At 38.4% G+C, this 19,784-nt stretch overlaps 2 protein-coding genes across 2 annotated transcripts; one reads left to right on the top strand and one right to left on the bottom strand.

Annotated features, from left to right (window-relative positions):
• Positions 1-1,490: 1,490 nt before the first annotated feature.
• On the top strand, positions 1,491-4,723 carry LOC104109880 (lanC-like protein GCL2). The gene is made up of 6 exons (XM_009619254.4): positions 1,491-1,721; positions 1,975-2,153; positions 3,123-3,234; positions 3,357-3,473; positions 3,560-3,871; positions 4,105-4,723. Exons 1-6 carry the CDS (start codon positions 1,554-1,556, stop codon positions 4,441-4,443), a joined length of 1,227 nt encoding a protein of 408 aa, XP_009617549.1. The 5' UTR covers positions 1,491-1,553; the 3' UTR covers positions 4,444-4,723.
• Positions 4,724-6,189: 1,466 nt separating this feature from the next.
• Positions 6,190-13,810, bottom strand: LOC104109879 (uncharacterized). The gene is made up of 7 exons (XM_009619252.3): positions 11,617-13,810; positions 10,138-10,228; positions 9,768-9,925; positions 9,593-9,644; positions 9,404-9,486; positions 8,666-8,759; positions 6,190-7,158 (listed from the first exon to the last, which is right to left on the bottom strand). The coding sequence occupies exons 1-7, from the start codon at positions 13,360-13,362 to the stop codon at positions 6,551-6,553; spliced, it is 2,832 nt and encodes a 943-aa protein (XP_009617547.1). The 5' UTR covers positions 13,363-13,810; the 3' UTR covers positions 6,190-6,550.
• Positions 13,811-19,784: the final 5,974 nt, after the last annotated feature.

The raw sequence follows: 19,784 nt of genomic DNA, 5'->3' as shown, positions 1-19,784 counted from the left end.
TGGTCCCGAACCAACTAACCCGATATAGCATAATATAGCTGAATAACACAAAAAGAAGTAGAAATGGGGAAAACGGGCTATAACTCTCAAAATGACCGGCCGGGTCATTACAGTTATTATCCGAATATTCTCCACGTGTTAGGAAATTGAACTGAGACTGTATTAAAGATCATGATTTGGTTACGTGCCGATATTTTGGGACCCACATGGTTGTGTTGCTGTTGAATTTAATTGCTTTAAAAATGTATATTTCATACTCAGTCATGTTCATAAATGTGAGGATATTTATAGGATCGTGACTGACCACTTGCAGCAGGCCATATCAGCTTTATATATATTATTATTATATGGAACGGGACTGCCCGCCTGTAGCAGGCCTTATAGGCTTTATCATTATATGGATCGGGGCTGCCTGCCTGCAGCAGGCCATATCGGCTTTATATCATGCTTGGGCTGAAGGAGCCCTTCCGGAGTCTGCACCCCCCACCCCCCCCCACTGTGAGCGTAGATGATTTATATATACGAGATGGACTTCCCAGGGCATGGATTTGCCTTACTTATTTATAAGTGTGATGAATTTCCCTAGACATGGATCTTGTCCGAAATATTTATATTTTGGGATAAATTACCCCAGGGCTGGATTGACCTTATACGGTACTGAGTGACTGACTGTCAGTCAATGTATATATATACAAGATGGAATATCCTTGGGCTGGATTGGCCATAAACAGTACCGAGTGACTGAGCGATTAGTGATCAGAAGTACACAAGGTTTTCCACTTAGATGTCATATCCCTCGTATCATGCAGTATTTATCTATCTTACTTGTACTGAGTTTAACTGCTGAACTTAAAAGCATGCCTACATTTCTGTACCGTTATTTACATACTGGATTGTACCTGAGGAGCTCATCACTACTTTCAGCCCAGAGTTTAGTCTTGTTACTTATTGAGTTGGTTGTACTCATACTACACTCTGCACCTCGTGTGCAGATCCAGGTGCTTCCGGACACGGCGACTGTTAGACCTCAGTGTGTTACCAGTTGGAGACTATCAAGATAACTGCTTGGCGCCCGCTGACCTTGTCTCTCTTCCTTTCAGTTATTGTATTGTTCTATATTTTCAGACAATGTTTTTATCGGTCAGACTTTGTATTCATTTAGATACTCATGTACATCAGTGATACCGGGTTTTGAGAGTGTTTTGTATCTGTAATTGTAAAGTTTTCTATTGAATTCAAATATTATGTTTTCAAACTTGAAAGAAATTGTGGTTTATTGAGGTTGTCGGCTTGCCTAGTAATAAGATATGCGCCATCACGACAGATTAGGATTTTGGATCGTGACAGTCTACCTCCAAACCTTTAACCTATCGTTAACATTGTCATCAGACTCGTCAATCAGTTCTATATAATCCGTAAAAATAAACTACTATAAAATATTTAAAATTACAAATTTCATAATTTTAGAGTCTTTTTAAATACACGGAACGGAGTGAGTAGTAACTTTTTTATACACGGGAACCTGCTATGCAAAAGACAGAGCTATCAAAGAGATGGCTGACCGTTACTTTCCAAACACCATACCTGTCTTCGTCGATGAAACTACAGTACAACAGTCATTTCCCTTAGGAGCAAAAGATCCGCTGTTGAAGCTTCTTCATTTGCCCTATAGAACCGTTTGTCAGAAGCTCCAAAGGGCTGCTCTCGACCTCAAAGAAACGGTACGAAGCAATTCCTCCATTTCAGTTCATGTGAATTTATTTGACTTTGACATAAATTTTAAAAAAATAAAAGAATTTTGAAATTTGTGTAGTTTTAAATTTAGAAAGGATCATTTTTTAAAATCAATTAAAAAGCAAAAAGTTCACATGAATTGCAATTGTGGGAGTATTATTTTCGACCCAAGTATCGAGTGCCTACAAGGTGTTTGTGTAAATTCCTTTTGCTTATTGATTTTGTTGTGGTATGTTTCAGATTGTGAAGGAAACGTGGGTATCTAAAGGAGGACGTGTGAGTGACTATACACTTTATACCGGAGCTTTGGGAACTGCTTTTTTGCTATTTAAAGCTTACCAAGTTACTAGTGACAACAATGATCTTGCTCTCTGTTCTCATATTATCAAGGCTTGCGACTCTGCTTCCCGTGGTTCTGGGTAACCCCTCTTTCCTCATTTGTCTCCCTGCGCAATTCGCGAGGGGAGACATAACTTTTTTGAGCTTAAATTTGATTTGTCTTGTCTAAAGAAAAATGAGAACATTTCTTGTGGTTTTAATTACCCTGCATGGAAAGTCATCTTTATTGTCAATGACCCATGTGGATGATATCTAGTACTCTCACAATAAGTCAATTGATAGACAAGTAGACATATTGAGGTTTAAAGAGTTAGTATATGACTGGAAATCTTCCAAATGATCATCAAGCCGCATACATATGCGGATTGGCCAAAATAGGAAGGATATTTAAAGGCGAAGAAGTTGAATAGAGGATGAGGAAATGGATATGTGTAGAATATCCATTATCTGTTTGTTTATTCTGTTCTTTCTTCTAAAATCCTTAGTTCTAATTATAATTTAAAATTCCTACTATTCTTTAGTGAGTTTAAATATCTTGTCTTAATTTATGCAGTCTATAGTTATGTAATGTGTAAATATAAAGAGAATGGTTAATGTTATATGGGATAGGGAAGACCATCAATTATAGTGCTGTCTAACAATTGGTAGGACCTCTTGTTGATTAATGGGGATTGGAGGGTAAGGCTTTTGGTGTCACAAGTTTTACGGAGAAAATTTGCTTGTGAGTCACTAGTTTTACAAGTTTTACAGAGCAAATTTGCTTGTGAGTCACTAGTCCTTCTATTTATTGAGTAAAAAGGATCTATCTTTCTCTCTTCGTGCGTTTAATTTTTTGGTTATGATTTGGTCTACTTGTTGGTGTTCTGCATTTTCTCTTTCCTCTTTAGTCGTTCTGATAGTTGGGTTAGAAAAGAAATCTTAAGTCAGCACTAGTCAAATGTTCCGACCAAAACATTAACAGAAGTTTCTGTTTCATGATCTCCAGCATATCAAAGTTTTTAAGGTAAAATACATGAGGATAAGTTGAACTGTAATTTGTGAAACTGCAGGCGTGTGACCTTCATATGTGGACAGGCTGGTGTTTATGCTCTTGGTGCAGTTGTTGCCAAACACAGTGGGGATGAACAATTGTGCGACTACTATCTAACCAAATTCAAAGAGGTGGATATTCCTGCCTTAGCTACGCCGGTTTTCATATTCCATCATTATGTCCTTTTCATTGTTCCACATAGTGGTGTTTCTGTTGATGTCAATTGTCTCTCATTATCTGTCTATAAATGCAGATTGAGCTTCCTAAAGATCTTCCAAATGAGTTGTTGTATGGGAGAGCTGGTTTCTTGTGGGCATGTTCATTCTTAAACAAGAATATTGGTAGAGATACAATATCTCCGACCCAAATTGTAAGAAATTTCACAAATTTAATCACTTTTTGCGTCTTATACCTCATTATAATGGCCTCTTAATTTGGTTGCAACTTTTTATGCAGCAAGCAGTTGTTGCTGAGGTAATAAAGTCCGGACGAAAATTGGGGAAAGGAAGATGTCCTCTAATGTATGAATGGCATGAAAAAAAATACTGGGGTGTTGCTCATGGACTGGCTGGGATAATGCATGTACTTATGGACATGGAACTGAAAGCAGACGAGGTCGAGGATGTGAAGGACACACTGCATTACATGATCCGAAATCATTTTCCCAGTGGAAATTACCCCTCAAGTGAAGGAAGTGAATCTGACCGACTTGTGCATTGGTGCCATGGTGCTCCAGGTGTTGCCCTTACCCTAATCAAAGCAGCTAAGGTATGGAGTACTAATCGTGATACTTTATCTAGTACTTAGCCTATATCACAATACTCTCCTCTTTATTAAAAAGTTGACAGGAAGATCAAATTATATTATGCTGTGGCTGAAAGTTGGACTTTGTTTAGGATGGTGCAAGTCACTGCCTAATCCTTGTGCTCGTTTCACTTTGATCCTTCAATCTCCTTCACCAAACTATCCGAATCATCTGCTCATCTGTTATAAATTTTCAGGTTTTCAGCATTGATGAGTTTCTTCAGGCAGCTGCAGAAGCGGCTGAGGTGGTTTGGAATCGGGGCCTGCTAAAACGGGTGGGAATTTGTCATGGTGTTAGTGGGAACTCCTATGTATTTCTTTCACTATATCGTTTGACAGGTAAAGTGGAGTACTTGTACAAGGCGAAGGCCTTTGCATGCTTTCTACATGCTAGAGCTCAAACACTTATATCAGAGGGAGTTATGCATGGAGGTGATCGCCCGTACTCTTTGTTTGAAGGAATTGGAGGAATGGCTTATCTCTTTCTCGACATGATAGAACCAATGGAAACGAGGTTCCCTGCATATGAACTCTAGTTTTGTACATACAGAATATGCCGTAGAATCAGCCATGTATATATTTTACCTAATGTGGATGTATTACCTCTGTGTTTGTACTGGAAGTGATGGTTTCTGTTTGGAAGGGCGGGCACATGAATATAGTTGGCTTTTCTGCACCTCTAATCTAGGTAGCTTCCCTAACCTATTTATTTCCTTAAGAAAATATTGAATACTAGTAGTACTAGTTTTGTCCCAAATATGAACTTGTCATGGGCAAAGTAGTAATGCTATATCCTATAAATTTCCCTCTTCCAAATATGCAAAGGCCTAACGTGGATGTATATCATTTGACTCCTTCATTAACTCTTCCAAATATGCAAAGGCCTATCATTTCTGGTTACTTCTTGTACTTATTCTATTAGCTTCTACAAGTATCCAAAAAAAATTGTTCTCTCATAAAATTTCAAATTATTTTCAAGTAAAATGCTTGTCCAAATACAATTCAATCTTCAAAAATTATTTTTCATCTCATCTTTAAAAATTTATTTTTTGTAAGTTTCAATCAAATGTATGTCCAAACGCTAGCATAATACGTTAGCCAGGAAACTGAATTATCTTTGGATCACACTAACATTATTGAGAACTAATAATATGTCTTTTCCAGCTTAATCATGATTAATTCGTATAGAATTTTGGGGAAAAAAGAGAGAGAAGAATAAAAGCTTAGAATCGTATTATTGGTGTATTTATGCACTTGGCGCTGTTGCCGCAAAGCTCAGTGGTGATGATCACTTATATGCTGACTTTCTCACCAAATTCAAGGAGGTACTTTTCTATTTTTTTTGGGGGGGGGGGGGGGGGGGGGATCTTAAATATATTTATGTTTTCACTCCTGGATCCATTGCGCTTTTGTTACTATTCCTTTCAACTTAACTTTTGTTGAAATTCTAGTGTTTTTTCACATATATTTATGCTGAGACTGTTTCCGTCTTTGTTTTTTATTAGTTTTCTGTTTGATTGTTTGCAGATTAAAATTCCAAATGACTTGTATTTGTGGTCATGTTCTTTCTTAAATAAACATCTTTGTAAAGGTACCATTACCATATCCCTCTCCCATATGGTAATTTAATTAACTCCTCAATACCTTAATTAACAAATACAATAGTGCATCCTTAAAATTTATGTTCTCAGAGAGCAGTTGTGAATGAACTCATCAAGTCAGGTAGAAGACTCATGTCCAAGTTAGAAAATCTGAAATCTGGAGTTGGAAAGTATCGTCTTTCCAGAATGTGAGCATAATGATAATGAATCGTGAATCCTGGTGTAGATGTATTAGGCTGAATCGTCAAACATATACTGAATCCTTGACGATCTTTTTCTTTTCATTTAACGACTCAAATTTGCTGGTGATGTGAACTGTCTTGTTTAATACAAGTGCGAAAGAGAATATATCTTTGCCTTCATTCCCATTTTGCATCAACGACAGCAAGGCAAACACCCCTTTCATACGTGTTAAGAGTTTTTCTTCTTTTTTGGTCCCCTTTTTTTTTTTATAATCAAATTATAGTATGTACGATAACACTACAAAAAGACAGAAGAGACGGAAAAAGGAGTGCAAGGCAAAATCTTGCTGTGTAAGAAATGATTCATACAGACCAAATATCATACATATTTCTCTACATTTACTAACGTAATATTAACAAGAAATGCTGACAACGATGTTCCATTCACTTCGAGCTTCACTGACTTTATGTATACACAGCCAGCTTGAAGTTGAATGAATTCTCAAAGAATTTCGTTTCAATTCAATGAACTTTCACAATTCTCAACTCTACAATTGCAGATTACAGAAATACCATCGATTTCTAACCAAGGTGTATCTTTTTTTCTTTTTCTTTTTTTTTTGTTTTCTCTATAATCCCATATCCAGATAATCTATCCTCCCCCCCCTCCAATTTTATCCCCTTCACAATGCCTAGTCAGGCAGAGTCCTATTTTAGTCCCAGATCCACTGGCACGAGCACAAGAAACAAAGAAAAATCACTAACATTACAAATCTCACCAATATCTGTACAAACTTCGCAAACTTGGCTATAGCAGCGTGGAATCATGATCAACTCTCTGAGACTTCCTTTTCGGCCCTCTAAATCCGGACTGGTTGTCCAAAATTTTGGAAAGTCCTGATGTCCCCTCTTCGGCCTGCGGTTACAATGACCAAACCCCAGGCAGACTTGGTGTGATTTGAACCGTTGGAGAAGTCAACACTGGCGTCTATGCTGACACGAGGACTACGATTTTTAGTAGCTAACAGGAGTTTTTCCTCGGGCCATGTCGCTGAGAATCTATCAAAAAAGTAGCTGTTCATGGCACTACTTAAAGTTCCATGAAGAGGACTGTTACTGCAGCCAGATGTCAGCGGTGAGAACTCGTTGCCATTCTCTTCAATTGGCGTAGGTGGATGGTTGGCAGTGGAAACCTCATCGAGACGATCAGCATGCCCATTCTGTTCCCCAGAGGAGGAATAAGGGAATCTCCAATTATCAGACATGCCAGGCCAAGGAATGGCCATTGAAACATCTTGACAATGGAAATGCTCATATGACTGTGTAATAGTAACACCTTTGTCCCTGCTTGGCCGAGAATCACCTTCATGTTTCCAGATATAGACATGTGAGTCCTCACTGGCACAGACCACATATCTACCATCAGCAGTCACAGAAGCTGAGATTTGGCTGTTTGTATTGCGAAAACCTGTCATAGTTGATGCAAACTCATCACTAGGATAGCAGAAAAAAATGAAACTGAAAAGTAAAAAGTTGTGCAGGATGACGAACATCTCACAATTCCAATATATCTAAAAGACCATGGATATGGTTCCTGAATGTATATTAACGCAGTTTAACGAAACATCAGAGTGGGCCAAACGCAATGAAACCAACAGAATGCACCAGAAGGGACACAATAAGAAGATCACTGAATCTCAAAGATTTGTTCTCCGTCTAGAAGGAACTCCTTCCTTTTCTTTTCCTATTTTTGATAAAGTATTTTTTAAGGAAAATCTAAGCAGATCTTTAGATTAGACTTCAAACATCTTCACATCCAATAGGTAAATTTCAACATGAGTAGAGGCAATTATCTATCCAACAAAAACAGTAGCAGGCAGGTTATGCGAGGAAAACAAGGACCACCAAGTGAAGTGAGAGAGTCGGTCATGTCCTACTCAATGCGAAATATCTTAACCATTTCCTCATTATTTGTTGCTTGCGTTTATTACTAAATGCACCAACTGATTCGATCAGAAGAAACCCAGGATACTTAAATAGTACTGTCCCGAGCAATTCAAAAAACTAACATATCTTTTTGATAAGTTCTAAAGAATTTATAATCTTTTCTATGCAATTTCATATTTGAGCACAATTCGTACTCACAGTATCTACAAGACCACAACCAAGTTCAATATTTCAAACAGGTAAAGTACAATAAAATGACAACTTTCTTTCACTTCAAAGCAATGATTGACAAAAAGCATGAGGCAACAGCATTTAGACTTGCAGTAACATGTCATAACTGTCCTACATATGTTAGTTATTAAATCTTGTACATCTTCCTAATACAATGAGCTGAAGACTGAAGTACTAACATCCATTATTAATTTTTTACCTTCTACAACATCCATTATTTATTTAGTAAACAATATCTTTAACATAAAGCAATGCTGTAACTTTAATAACTCGCCATCTTTTCAGAAAAGCTATGGACTAGGATAGAAATTGAAACTCTTGCACTCTCATTTAGTGTTCTTTCTTGCATTCTACACCATGCTTTTCCCTCTGGTTTTATATCACGCCCCCTTGGGGTGCAGCCCTTCCGGGGACCCTGCATGAAGGCGGGACACTTTGTGCACCGGGCTGCTTTTTTATATACGATTTCACATTATAAATCATCACAGCAATCAGATACACACAAATATGTATAAGTTTGTTTTAACTGTTTTCCATTCTCTGTCACCCAGATTTTACAGAGTGAAAGAAGGGAGAGCATACAAAAGAATGAGATGCTCAAGTTCAGGTAGGTGCATGAGAGGAACATACAGCTTCTACAAACCATCATAAGTTGTGCAATCACAATTGTGTATGATGGAAAAGAACCGATTTTCCGGCTTTAGACTGTCATATACAATTGGTCAAGTGGGACTATCTATAAACTTCAATCGGCAACAGACCAGATTTAAATAGTAATTATAGCAGTTTAAATGTACCTTTGAACTTGTGAACAAGATCAGCACCATCAACCACCCGAACTCTCGAGTCTGCAGATGTTACAAGCACTTCTGATGTACTCCCTGGCACAAACTGTTCATTAAAAACTATCAGCAACTAAAGAATATGTGAAGGTCATAAAGCAAACTCATCCAGACAAAACCAACTATTCCATCTGTTGTATATGTTAGTCCTACTTGCTATTTGGAGTTGGTCAGAATTTTCCTACAATCCAAAGAGTAGCATAGGTAGTTCAAGTCTCCGAAGATTCAACTTTAGCTCCATTTTGGCCCGAGTTGTATTTTACCTTAAAGTACCTTTAAGAAGTTAAAGTAGCACATCTTAATTGGGAAGAAGGGACTAGTGGATGTACATCTTAGAGTGCCAGCTTTCAATCTGTACAGCCAATAAAGACATAAGGAGCCTATAGGCACTACCTTGGTCCTGCCCTAATTCACTACTTTTGGCTTTTGACCCATCATGCACAAAAACGTATCTTTCTTCATCTATCTAGAAAGAACCTTTAAAAAATTATGCTGCTTGAATTTAAAGAATCTACATTGGTTATTTGAAAGATATGCATCTATACACACATTATGCACCATAATATCCAGTTAACAAGAGAAGGGAATAGCACTTTTGAGTTTTGGAAAAACAATATGTGGAGAAAAAGAAGGCACTAAAGATCAAGTGAGGCAAAAAACCAGTGCACCTAACATAAATCAATTAAGAATTACCTGGAAACCAGTAATTTTCTTCTGGTGAGCCTTCTTCTTCTTATTCTGCAGATTGATTTGAGCTTTTTGCTGCAATTTATTATCTGGAAACAGAGAGGTCGAAAATATCAGCATGCAGAGTGCTTAATTTTCCTCTAAAGGAGGATGAGAAAAGAGGGGGGAGGAAACAAGAGGAACAATAAGTCAAACCTGATGTGTTGTAAAGACGACAACTCCCCTTGTATGAACCAACAAATGCACCCTTCAAACAATAATAAAACAGTTAGCAACTAAAATTGGAAGGATGCAAATTCTAAGTAGTTTTTGCCATCTTCCAGTTGGTTCAACATAACACCATGGCAAGCTCTATGTTTAACAGTCTCACCTGACCATCTGGTGTATAGCAAGCAGCAGTTACCATCTCATGCAGATCATTCCAATCAACAACTTGCCTCTCAGGAATGCTCCATATGCGAACCTTAGCATCTAGTGATCCACTGATAAAGTATCTATCATCAACAGGGTTAAACTGGATGCAGGTTACTGTGTCAAAGAAAGCAAATCAAGAGCACACTGCAATCAGTCAATTAGTGAAAAAGTTCCAGCCTACGTAACAGCTATTCAAGGTAATTTCTAGGTAATTTTTGTTCTTTCTGATATTCTTAACAAACACTGCTATGCAAATTCATTAAAGGAAAATACTGCCCCGAGGGGAGCAGAAGGGTGAAAATAAGAGTTCGAGTGAATACACATACCATAATCACTATGTGAGAAGATCTTCAAACAAGACTTGCTAGACAAATGCCAAAGCCGCACTGTTTTGTCCATTGACGATGAAAGCAAATGCTGTGGAAGGAAAATGATTGAATGTATCAGATACCATAATTAGCTCATTAACCCAAGGAACATAATGGCATGTGGCTCCAACAACACAAATTTTAACAAGCAACAGGAACATATGTTCCAAGAGTTCCTAGTTATCACTTATCAGAACCATTAAATTATGCTACTTTAAATAATTGTCCAGCATCTATAACCATAAAACTGCCATCTGGATAATATTCAGAACCAACGAAGAAAATGGTCCAAAGTTAGTGATTATGCTGTCTCGTTCTAAACCTGCCAGATTTCCCTATACAATTTACATTAAAAGGTGCAACCTAATTTATGTAATAAAAAGAAAGCACAAGCCACAACAGAATGCAACCATTTGATATAAAACAAGCTAGATCAACCCTTCTTCTTTTTTTTCTTTCTGATAAGGAGCCAGATCAACCCTTTTGTTCATTAAACCACAGCCATTTATTCTAATTACAAGATATTCACTTGTGTCATAAAAGAAACAATTGAAAAAGTACTAACTGGAGTCAACTAGGGAAAGCTCAAAGCTTAACACAAGATACTGAATGATGGGATAGAATCAAGCTCTGTTAGTCTCTTGGTATCAACCTTTTACCCATGGGTGAAGACAAAGTAACTATGATAAAAGAGAAGTACTTGTTTTCCTTCCAACTGAATGTGTCGGTTAAGAAGCATCACTTATACGTATTAAAAAGCTCAGATACCTCCAGATAAATAGAGTGACATACAGTGTCAAGCCCGGCCACCATCTATATCTTATAAAAAGATTAAATGACTCTTCATTTCGTCATTTTGTGCACTCACACATAAAGCAACTCATGATATCTTAGAACACCTAAGGAACCAATCCTCGTATACCTTCGGCAAATCTTCCATGGTAAAGTGAGGATTGTTGCATACTACTAGGTCCACAATGACAGAAATCTATTATTCAGCAGACCACTCAATCCCTGAATTAGTTATCCGTCAACTTCAACCAGCGGTAAATGGAATTGCAAAACTTAATCAAATGTACTTGTTTTCAGGTGACGAGAAGGCAAGTGGAAGATGTTGCTTGATAAAATACAAACACTGACTATCTGACATCAGACCGAAAGAATCATCTTTATTGTGTCTGAATAGAAACAATCAACTTCGACTTCTCATCTATTACAAGCCATGTACTCCTACTGACTTACTGTTAAATTATGTTGTTATTAGATAGGTAGTAAAATATCCACAGAGATTTGACAAGGTACAGATAACTTTGCATTGCCATATTCACATTAGTGAATTGTTTAGCATCAATGAATGTAAAGAAAGCTTAATTCTTATGTAGGGAAGTCAAGGGTCCAGAAAGTGCCCAAGAATAAAAATAAAGAGTGTCAGCTAACCTGAGACTTGGACCATGAGAGGTCAAGAACATCATCCACATGCCCCTGAAATGAAGAGATAGGCTTTTCTGAAAGCGCAAAAACAGTTTCCGGTACCAAAACATGGTCAAAGCTCCCTGATTTTCGACTTATAGACAATCTTCCTCTTCTTTTCTTCTCCAGGTGGCCATCATTTGGTGACAATGTAGTTGGCTCAGGAGACCCATTCGCCAAAAGCAAGAGATTTAAATTCCCATCTTCTGGCTTATCCAGCAATAGGTCACCCTTCCTCTCTGATTCAGTTACCTGCCAGACATGTATTATACAGTCCTCACCAGCACTGGCGAGATACTTCCCATCCAAACTAAATTTGATGGTCCAAATAGAACCATTATGTGCCAGTATCTCTTGGCTTTTATACAGTGCAGTAAGTTCTTTGCAGGACTTGCCATACTGCCGGGCCCGTACTCTTTCAGGCCCATGAAAAGAAGCATCCTGACTATCATCTGTTGCCGAGCTAGACCTTCTGCCACCCTTCTCAGACGATGTATCCCTCTCATCACTGCTCCGCCGCTCCTTATGACCTGTCATAGCACCAGCCACATTTCTGATACTCTTCAACCAACTTCCCCTCTTCTTCGACTTCGGTCCACCAGTCTCACCATCCTCATTCGTATTATTACAATCCAAAGTATCCTTATTCCCATCCTCTACATTCTGCCTTCTCATCAGTTCTTGAACAATTGGTGAAGTCCCAACACACATCTCAAATTCTTCCATTGTCAACTGCCTTCCTGTACCTACTTCCTTAACTTTCTTCCACGTCCCATCTTCCTTAACTTCCTTAACCACAAACTCCTTCCCATTATCAAGATTCTTTATTGTGCACACATTCTGCTCTTCAATTCCAATATCTCCATTTTTCAATTCCACCAACCCTCCCTCCACCTCACTATTTTCCAACAAAATAAAGTTCCCATTATCAGTTCTCATTTTTCCTGTGGGTGGCTTCTTCTTCGGAGATCCATTTCCACCATTACACAATAGATCCTCACACAGACTTCTACTACGGTTTCTGTTATTATTATGTACAGCTATACCGTCAACCCCATTGACCATATTTACTTGTACTGATGATGACAAGGCAGTAGAATTCATGGAAATAATTTCAGTAGCTTTATTAACTGAATGACAACAAGAAGAAGTGGAACAATTAGAGGAATTGCGATCACTGTCCGATTTTGATCGAACGAACCCACAAGCACTACTATTCTTAATAATAATACCAGTATTTTTGTAATTGTTATTAATACTAGTATTAGAAATACCCTCATCACCGCCGGCAGCAACTAAATGATTAGCTGAAACCGATCTGCCGAAAATCTCCGGTCTGTCGCCAGCAGCACCGTAGTCGGCAGCTGAAGACTGTGAGAGTGAAGGTCTGTGGCGGAGGAGAGAAGGGTCACGGCTGAGACCCATCTGACTGAGGAGGCGAATACGGCGTTCTTCAACGGAGGAGGGTTCAGAGATCCAAACATCATAGTTGTTGGAGACACCCATGGGAAACCGAGGAACAGGGAGTGGGTCCGGAACACCATAATTTAGTGGGGAACCCAAGTTAAAACTAAGATCTTTAATATCGTCTTGTTCGTTGTCAGAAGAAGGAGAGGAAGAACAAGACGTGTTAGTAGAAGAGAGTAAACGGTCAAGTGAGTCGTGAAAGCTCTGGCCCTCCTCGTTTTCTTCTTCGTCTCTGGTTTTGCTCATCGTTTTGCAGGCATTCCCATCTGGGATATGAAAATGCCCCACAAATAACCGTTTTTTTTTTCTTAGAGTCAATTACACAAACATCTGGTGGGTATTTGGGGAAATGGGGGAAGAGATCAGACAGTATTGAAATGTGGGGCTTAAACTTTGGGAACTTCAGATCTGATGATTATGGGTCTACAGAGTGTGTTAAAGAAGCGGTAGGATTGTTGGGGAAAGAGGAAGAAGAATGGAGATGATGTCGTGTGGTGAGTTGTGAAGTAGCTGTGTAATGTTTAGGGGGGGGGGGGGGGTGCGGGGTTTTTGGGGAAGATGCTTTTCTTATTTAGCGAGTAGAAAACTAATGCCGGAAACAACCGTAACTATTTTTATTGGGTTTAGGTGGCGTTATCTGTCTTTGTTTGAGGAACAAATGGAAGTTGATAATGGATAATAGTAAATTTACTAACAGACTATGCTTGCTGCTTGAAGTTATTGGGTTTTTAGTATATATGGTGGAGTAATTGTTAATCGATTTCTATCCTTTTTCTAATGTTATTAATCCATATTTAGTCAGACATTACCCAACAAATTTTACATTTTTTTTTCTGTTCCTTTTCTTTAACTTTTTTTAAAGAGTAGGCTCATGAAGAAGGAGAAGGGGCAAAAAGAACAAAGAAACACCCTCAACAATTGAGATTTGAACCTTATATCTAGCTAAGTGATATAAGGTAGAGTTGCAAATAGTAAACTATAATTTTAATAAGCAGAGCAGAGTAAAGGAACTGAAAGAAAGGACCTTAGCCGAAATTAGACTCTTATACTAAAGTGATGTAGGATGCAATTGCAACCATTAAACTACAAATTTAATCTCTACCATATGTGTATTAGGTCTCATAAGCTTTGACCTCCCATTTACATAAGGGTGTAATAATTTCTATTAAGTAATAAGCATGTTTCGTTGTTGCTAAATGTCGAAAAAAATAAGAAATTTTAGTTTATATCAATCCAAATTATAATTTATAATTTTTTGAAATCTATCTTGTTATTATTTCTTTAATATTGAACAATAGGAACTATATCGGTACATATATCTTTAAGTTTGCCAAAACATTTGTCGATTGAAGTCAATCAAGGGAACAAAGGGGCTGGTCTCTTTCTCCTGCGTGAATCTTGGCTAATGAATCGCCTTAACGAGTGAGTTAAAAGATTTTCAAAAAGAACCGCTGCTAGTGCGTTTAAACCCTTGCAAATTCAAAGGTCTTTTTCTTTTCTTCTTAGAACCAAATAAAATATGTTTGATGTATGCGAATTTATTTTCCTTTACCGTCAGTTCTCCTTCTTGGTTCATACTCCATCTATTAGATTCGAAAGGCAAAGTATTTAAAAAAATAAAAAATAAAAAATAAAGAAACAGAAAGAAAAAAGAAAATGGAAAAATGGCTTACACTAGTTGTATTTGTTTACCTAACAAAAGGAATATACTAGAGGTTCATTTAAACTAAAGTTAGTTTTAACGAGAATACAATTAAGGGGTCCAATAGATTCAAGTAAAAATTGCACGGGGCGCCTTGTTTAATCGCCCCTTTTTAACTTATATTCATTTTGTTTTTCTGTTTGCATTCGTATTTATTTTTTTGTTAAAAGCGTTTTAAAAAGACGATTTTGCCCTTCTTTAATAAAAGACTATTGACAAAACTGTAGATTGCAGGGCAAAACTTCAGCATGTTTTGGTATGAAATTTTAGCAAATGAACTAAATAATTTCAGCATGCATTAAAAAAAACTAATTAAAAAATTACATACTGCAAGACAAAAATTTAAGCATGTTTAGTCTTAAGTTTTAGCAAATGAATTAAAAAACTTCAGCTTGTTTAGACTGAAGTTTCGGATAAAACTCATGACAAAACTATAGATTGCATGACAAAATTTCAGCATGTTTTGGTATGAAATTTTAGCAAATGAACTAAATAACTTCAGCATGCATTAGCAAAAACTCATTAGAAAATTACATACTGCAGGACAAAAATTTAAGCATGTTTAGTCTGAAATTTTAGCAAATGAACTAAATAACTTAAGCATGTTTAGTCTGAAGTTTTAGCAAATGAACTAAATAACTTCATCAAGTTTAGACTGAAGTTTCGGATAAAACTCATGACAAAACTGTAGACTGTAGGATAAATAACTTCAGCATGCATTAGCATGAAGTTTTAGCTTCAATGTGAAACAACTTCATGCTATATTAGCATGAAGTTTTAGCTTTAAGGTGAGAGGAGAGAAGGAGATATCACGCGATTAATACGTGATGCAAGTTTTATATCTTTTTTTAATGGTGTAATTGTTATATTATTACGGATTTTTTGTCAGCTAGCTACCAAATCATGACTTTTTTGACTATAAAAGGGAAGGCAATTAGTTCATTTTAGACACACCAACAAGACTTGTCTTCAATTCTTGTTTCTTCCTTTCCTCCTTTATTAAGAGTATTTTGTATGAGAGTTAGTATTGGGAAGCACTTGTGTGAACCCTTTCTTTGGAGTGATCTTGTGAGGTTATTCTCTTAGGGTATTTGGGATTAATTAGAGTGTTTACTCTAATTTTATACTCTCTTTTGTACTCTTATTATTATAGTAAATTGCTCCTCTCCGCTTGTGGACGTAGGTCACTTTGACAGAACCACGTTAAATTTGTGTCTTCTTTATCTACTTTAATTGTCGTTGTTATCAACTTCCATTGTCTTTGTTATTGCCATTATACCGTTGTTTGGTTATATTCCGCACTACCCGGGTTTCCGATTCTAACAAATACTTATCTCTCCATGTGAGAGGAGACCAACGCTAGTATACCACGAAAAGGCACAATTACACTAATTCTTAATGAGTTTAATTGTATTAACTAGTAGTGTAAAATAATTTAATTCATACTATCAAGTATCAAGTTATCTAGAAAATAGTAATGTATACGGTCAAAATTGTGCTTGCCCGATTTTGTATGGTTAATCGAGACCGGGGTGGCAGACCGAGGTTCAATCCCAAGTTATATTGGATCGTTACATGAATAAATATTGCCTTGCTCGTGATTCAGGGATCGATCGAGATCGAGATCAGCTAAGGTCGAGACCGAAAAGGATAGGGATCTAGCGAGATCGAAGGAAGCCTGCTAGGTCGAATAATAAAAAGCCGAGGAATCTGTGACCGGACGAGGATTGTGGCGGAGATCTCGGCATATATCAAGTCAAGACCGGTTGATTAGCCAATCAGAAGATTTTCTTCTGTATTTAGAATTGCACCATATGTAGAACTCCTCTACTATATAAAGGGGGTTCCAATCATTTTGTACGGGGATACATGCATAACAAAGCAATATATTACGTTTTCTCTCTTAATCTCTCTTATTCAGTTGTTCAGTTCTTGCTTTTCAATAATATACTTAGTTTATTCAAGGGCGACCTAGCTCGAGGGCCAAAGTTGCGCGTTACATTGGTTTGCTTCATTTTACAGTTAATTTCTAACTTCAATTCTTATATTTCTCAGTTTGTGCCAAGTGAAATCACATATCCTTAAAATCACTTACAAATTTAATTGTTATCCGATTTTAAGGGTAAACAGTTTGGCGCCCACCGTGTGGCTAAGGATAATATTGATAGCCTGGTGCTAATTTTCATAACACACACTACTTTACACATGTTCTTGTTAACGTTTTTGATTCCAGGATCAGCATGTCGAACTCTCAAGCAGTACCCACACACATCGACAATGGTCTTGGTTTTCATGGTGAAAACCACAACGTAGCCTCCCCAGGAAATGAAGTGCCTCCAGTTGATCTCGAGGGAGTACCAGTTGCAGACCCCATCGACGCCAGTTCCTATGTTGCCCTGAATACAAATCTGGGCGTCGACCCCGAAAATAGCATCCGCAGAGACGTTCGATCAGCCGGTCAGAACGCACAGGGCGATGAAGAAGGCGGAATCAGCCTTCGAATAATATTCGAAATGTTGCAGGCTCAACAAGTTGCAATAACATAACTTCAAAATCAGAACCACGCACCGAGTAGGGTCTGGTCGAACCCGAGCCATCACATGAAGTTGTTCACAGGGCCGAACCAGTGCCGAGGAGGTCAAATGTGAATGAGTCAGGGACCGACCCCGCTATCTTGAAAATGTTCGAGGAGCTGACAAAGAAAATTAAATCGGGGGAGAAGAAGATTGAAGCGAATGACAAAAAAAGTGAAAACATATAACTCCCGAGTTGATCAAATTCCGGGGGCACCACCGATTTTGAAGGGTCTGGATTCAAAGAAGTTCGTAAAAAAGCCCTTCCCCCCGAGCGCGGCTCCTAAGCTCATTCCAAAGAAATTTCGCATGCCAGAAATTTCCAAGTATAATGGAACTACCGACCCCAACGAGCATGTCACTTATTACAGATGCGCAATAAAGGGGAACGATCTAGAGGACGATGAGATTGAATCTGTACTGCTGAAGAAATTCGGAGAAACTTTATCAAAGGGGGCGATGCTATGGTACAATAATTTGCCACCTAACTCCATTGATTCTTTTAAAATGCTCGCAGATTCCTTCGTCAAAGCACACGTCGGAGCGATAAAGGTCGAGACTAGAAAATCGGACCTCTTCAAAGTAAAACAGAAAGACAACAAGATGCTCAAAGAGTTCGTATCTCGGTTCCAAATGGAGCGTATGGATATTCCCCCAGTCACCGATGATTGGTCCATTCAGGCTTTCACTCAAGGCCTAAACATACGAAGTTCGATAGCCTTACAACAGTTAAAGCAGAACCTGATCGAATATCCAGCTGTAACCTGGGCTGATGTGCACAATCGGTACCAATCAAATATTAGGGTCGAGGATGACCAGTTGAGGGCTCCTTCCGGGTCCGTTTATCCAAACACGACCATCGACAGAGTTAAAAGGGATATTGACCTGGAACCACGGTCAAACAAAGATCGATCAGCCATACGGTGGAGATCAAAAAAACAACGGGCCTGGATGCAACCCCGTTCGAATTGATAGAAGAAATAATCGAGGATAGAGCTCTCAAGGGCTCATGAATAAGAGCGGTTTTGACAGAAATGTCTAACCCAAAGAAGCACCATGACTATCGGAATACAACTTCAACATTGATACATCACCTATTGTATCACCCATTGGGCGCATCAAAGACAACAGGTGGCCCCAACCTCTGTAGATTGATCCGTCCTAGAGAAATACTAATTAAATGTGCAAATATCATGGCACCCATGGTCATAGAATAGAAGATTGCATACATCTGAGGGAGGAGGTAGCCCGTTTGTTCAACGAAGGGCATCTTCGAGAATTCTTAAGCGATCGGGCTAAAAACCACTTCAAGAACAGAGATTCAAACAGACTGATTGAGCAAGAAGAGCCATAGCACGTGATACACATGATTGTTGCAGGGATCGATATTCCTCAGGGGCTCGTATTCAAACGCACCAAGGTGTCGAACACGAGGAAAAAGCAGATTCGAGACTACGTACCGGAAGGGACCTTGTCTTTCAATGACGAGGATGCAGAGGGGATCTTACAACCCCACAACGATCCCTCGATCCTTCATAATTCTCGATGACTCCGACGCCACCAAATCGATGGACGAAGAATTGGAACAAGTCAGACTGGCCAAGCATCAGCCCGAACGAAAGGTATACCTGGGCACAGGGCTAACCTCAGAGCTTAGGAAAAAACTTATTCATTTCCTTAAAGCTAACATGGATTGCTTTGCTTGGTCCCACCTCGATATGACAGGGTTCCCACTAGAAATTACCACTCACAAACTGAGCCTGAACCCTTAATTCCACCCGGTGAAGCAAAAATGAAGGCCCCAGTCTGAGGTTAAACATGCCTTCATCACGGACGAGGTAACCAAACTTCTCAAAATAGGATCCATTCGGGAATTAAAGTATCTCAAATGGTTAGCAAATGTAGTGGTAGTCCCTAAAAAGGGAAACAAACTTAGAATGTGTGTAGATTATAAAGACCTGAATAAAGCATGCCCCGAGGATTTTTTTCCTTTACCTAATATCGATCTTATGATCGATGCCACGACCGACCACGAGACTCTCAGTTTTATCGATGCCTACTCCGGGTAGAACCAGATACAGATGAACCCGGAGAATCAGGAAAAGACCTCGTTTATCACTAAGTACGGTACCTACTGTTATAATGTAATGCCATTCGGTCTAAAAACTGCTGGTGCAACTTATCAATGCCTAGTAATACGAATGTTCGAAGAACAAATAGGAAAATCAATGGAAGTTTACATTGATGATATGTTAGTTAAGTCCCTGTGAGCAGATGACCATTTAAAGCATTTGCATGAGACTTTCGATATACTGAGGAAGTATAGTATGAAGCTCAACCCTGAAAGTGTGCATTCGGGGTTGGCTCAGGCAAGTTTTTTGGTTTCATGGTGT

The sequence above is a fragment of the Nicotiana tomentosiformis genome, chromosome 7 (genome assembly GCF_000390325.3).
Source record: "Nicotiana tomentosiformis chromosome 7, ASM39032v3, whole genome shotgun sequence".
Taxonomy (NCBI): domain Eukaryota; kingdom Viridiplantae; phylum Streptophyta; class Magnoliopsida; order Solanales; family Solanaceae; genus Nicotiana; species Nicotiana tomentosiformis.
Note: the sequence above shows the minus strand (reverse complement) of the source record. Positions and strands in the feature narration are given on the sequence as shown.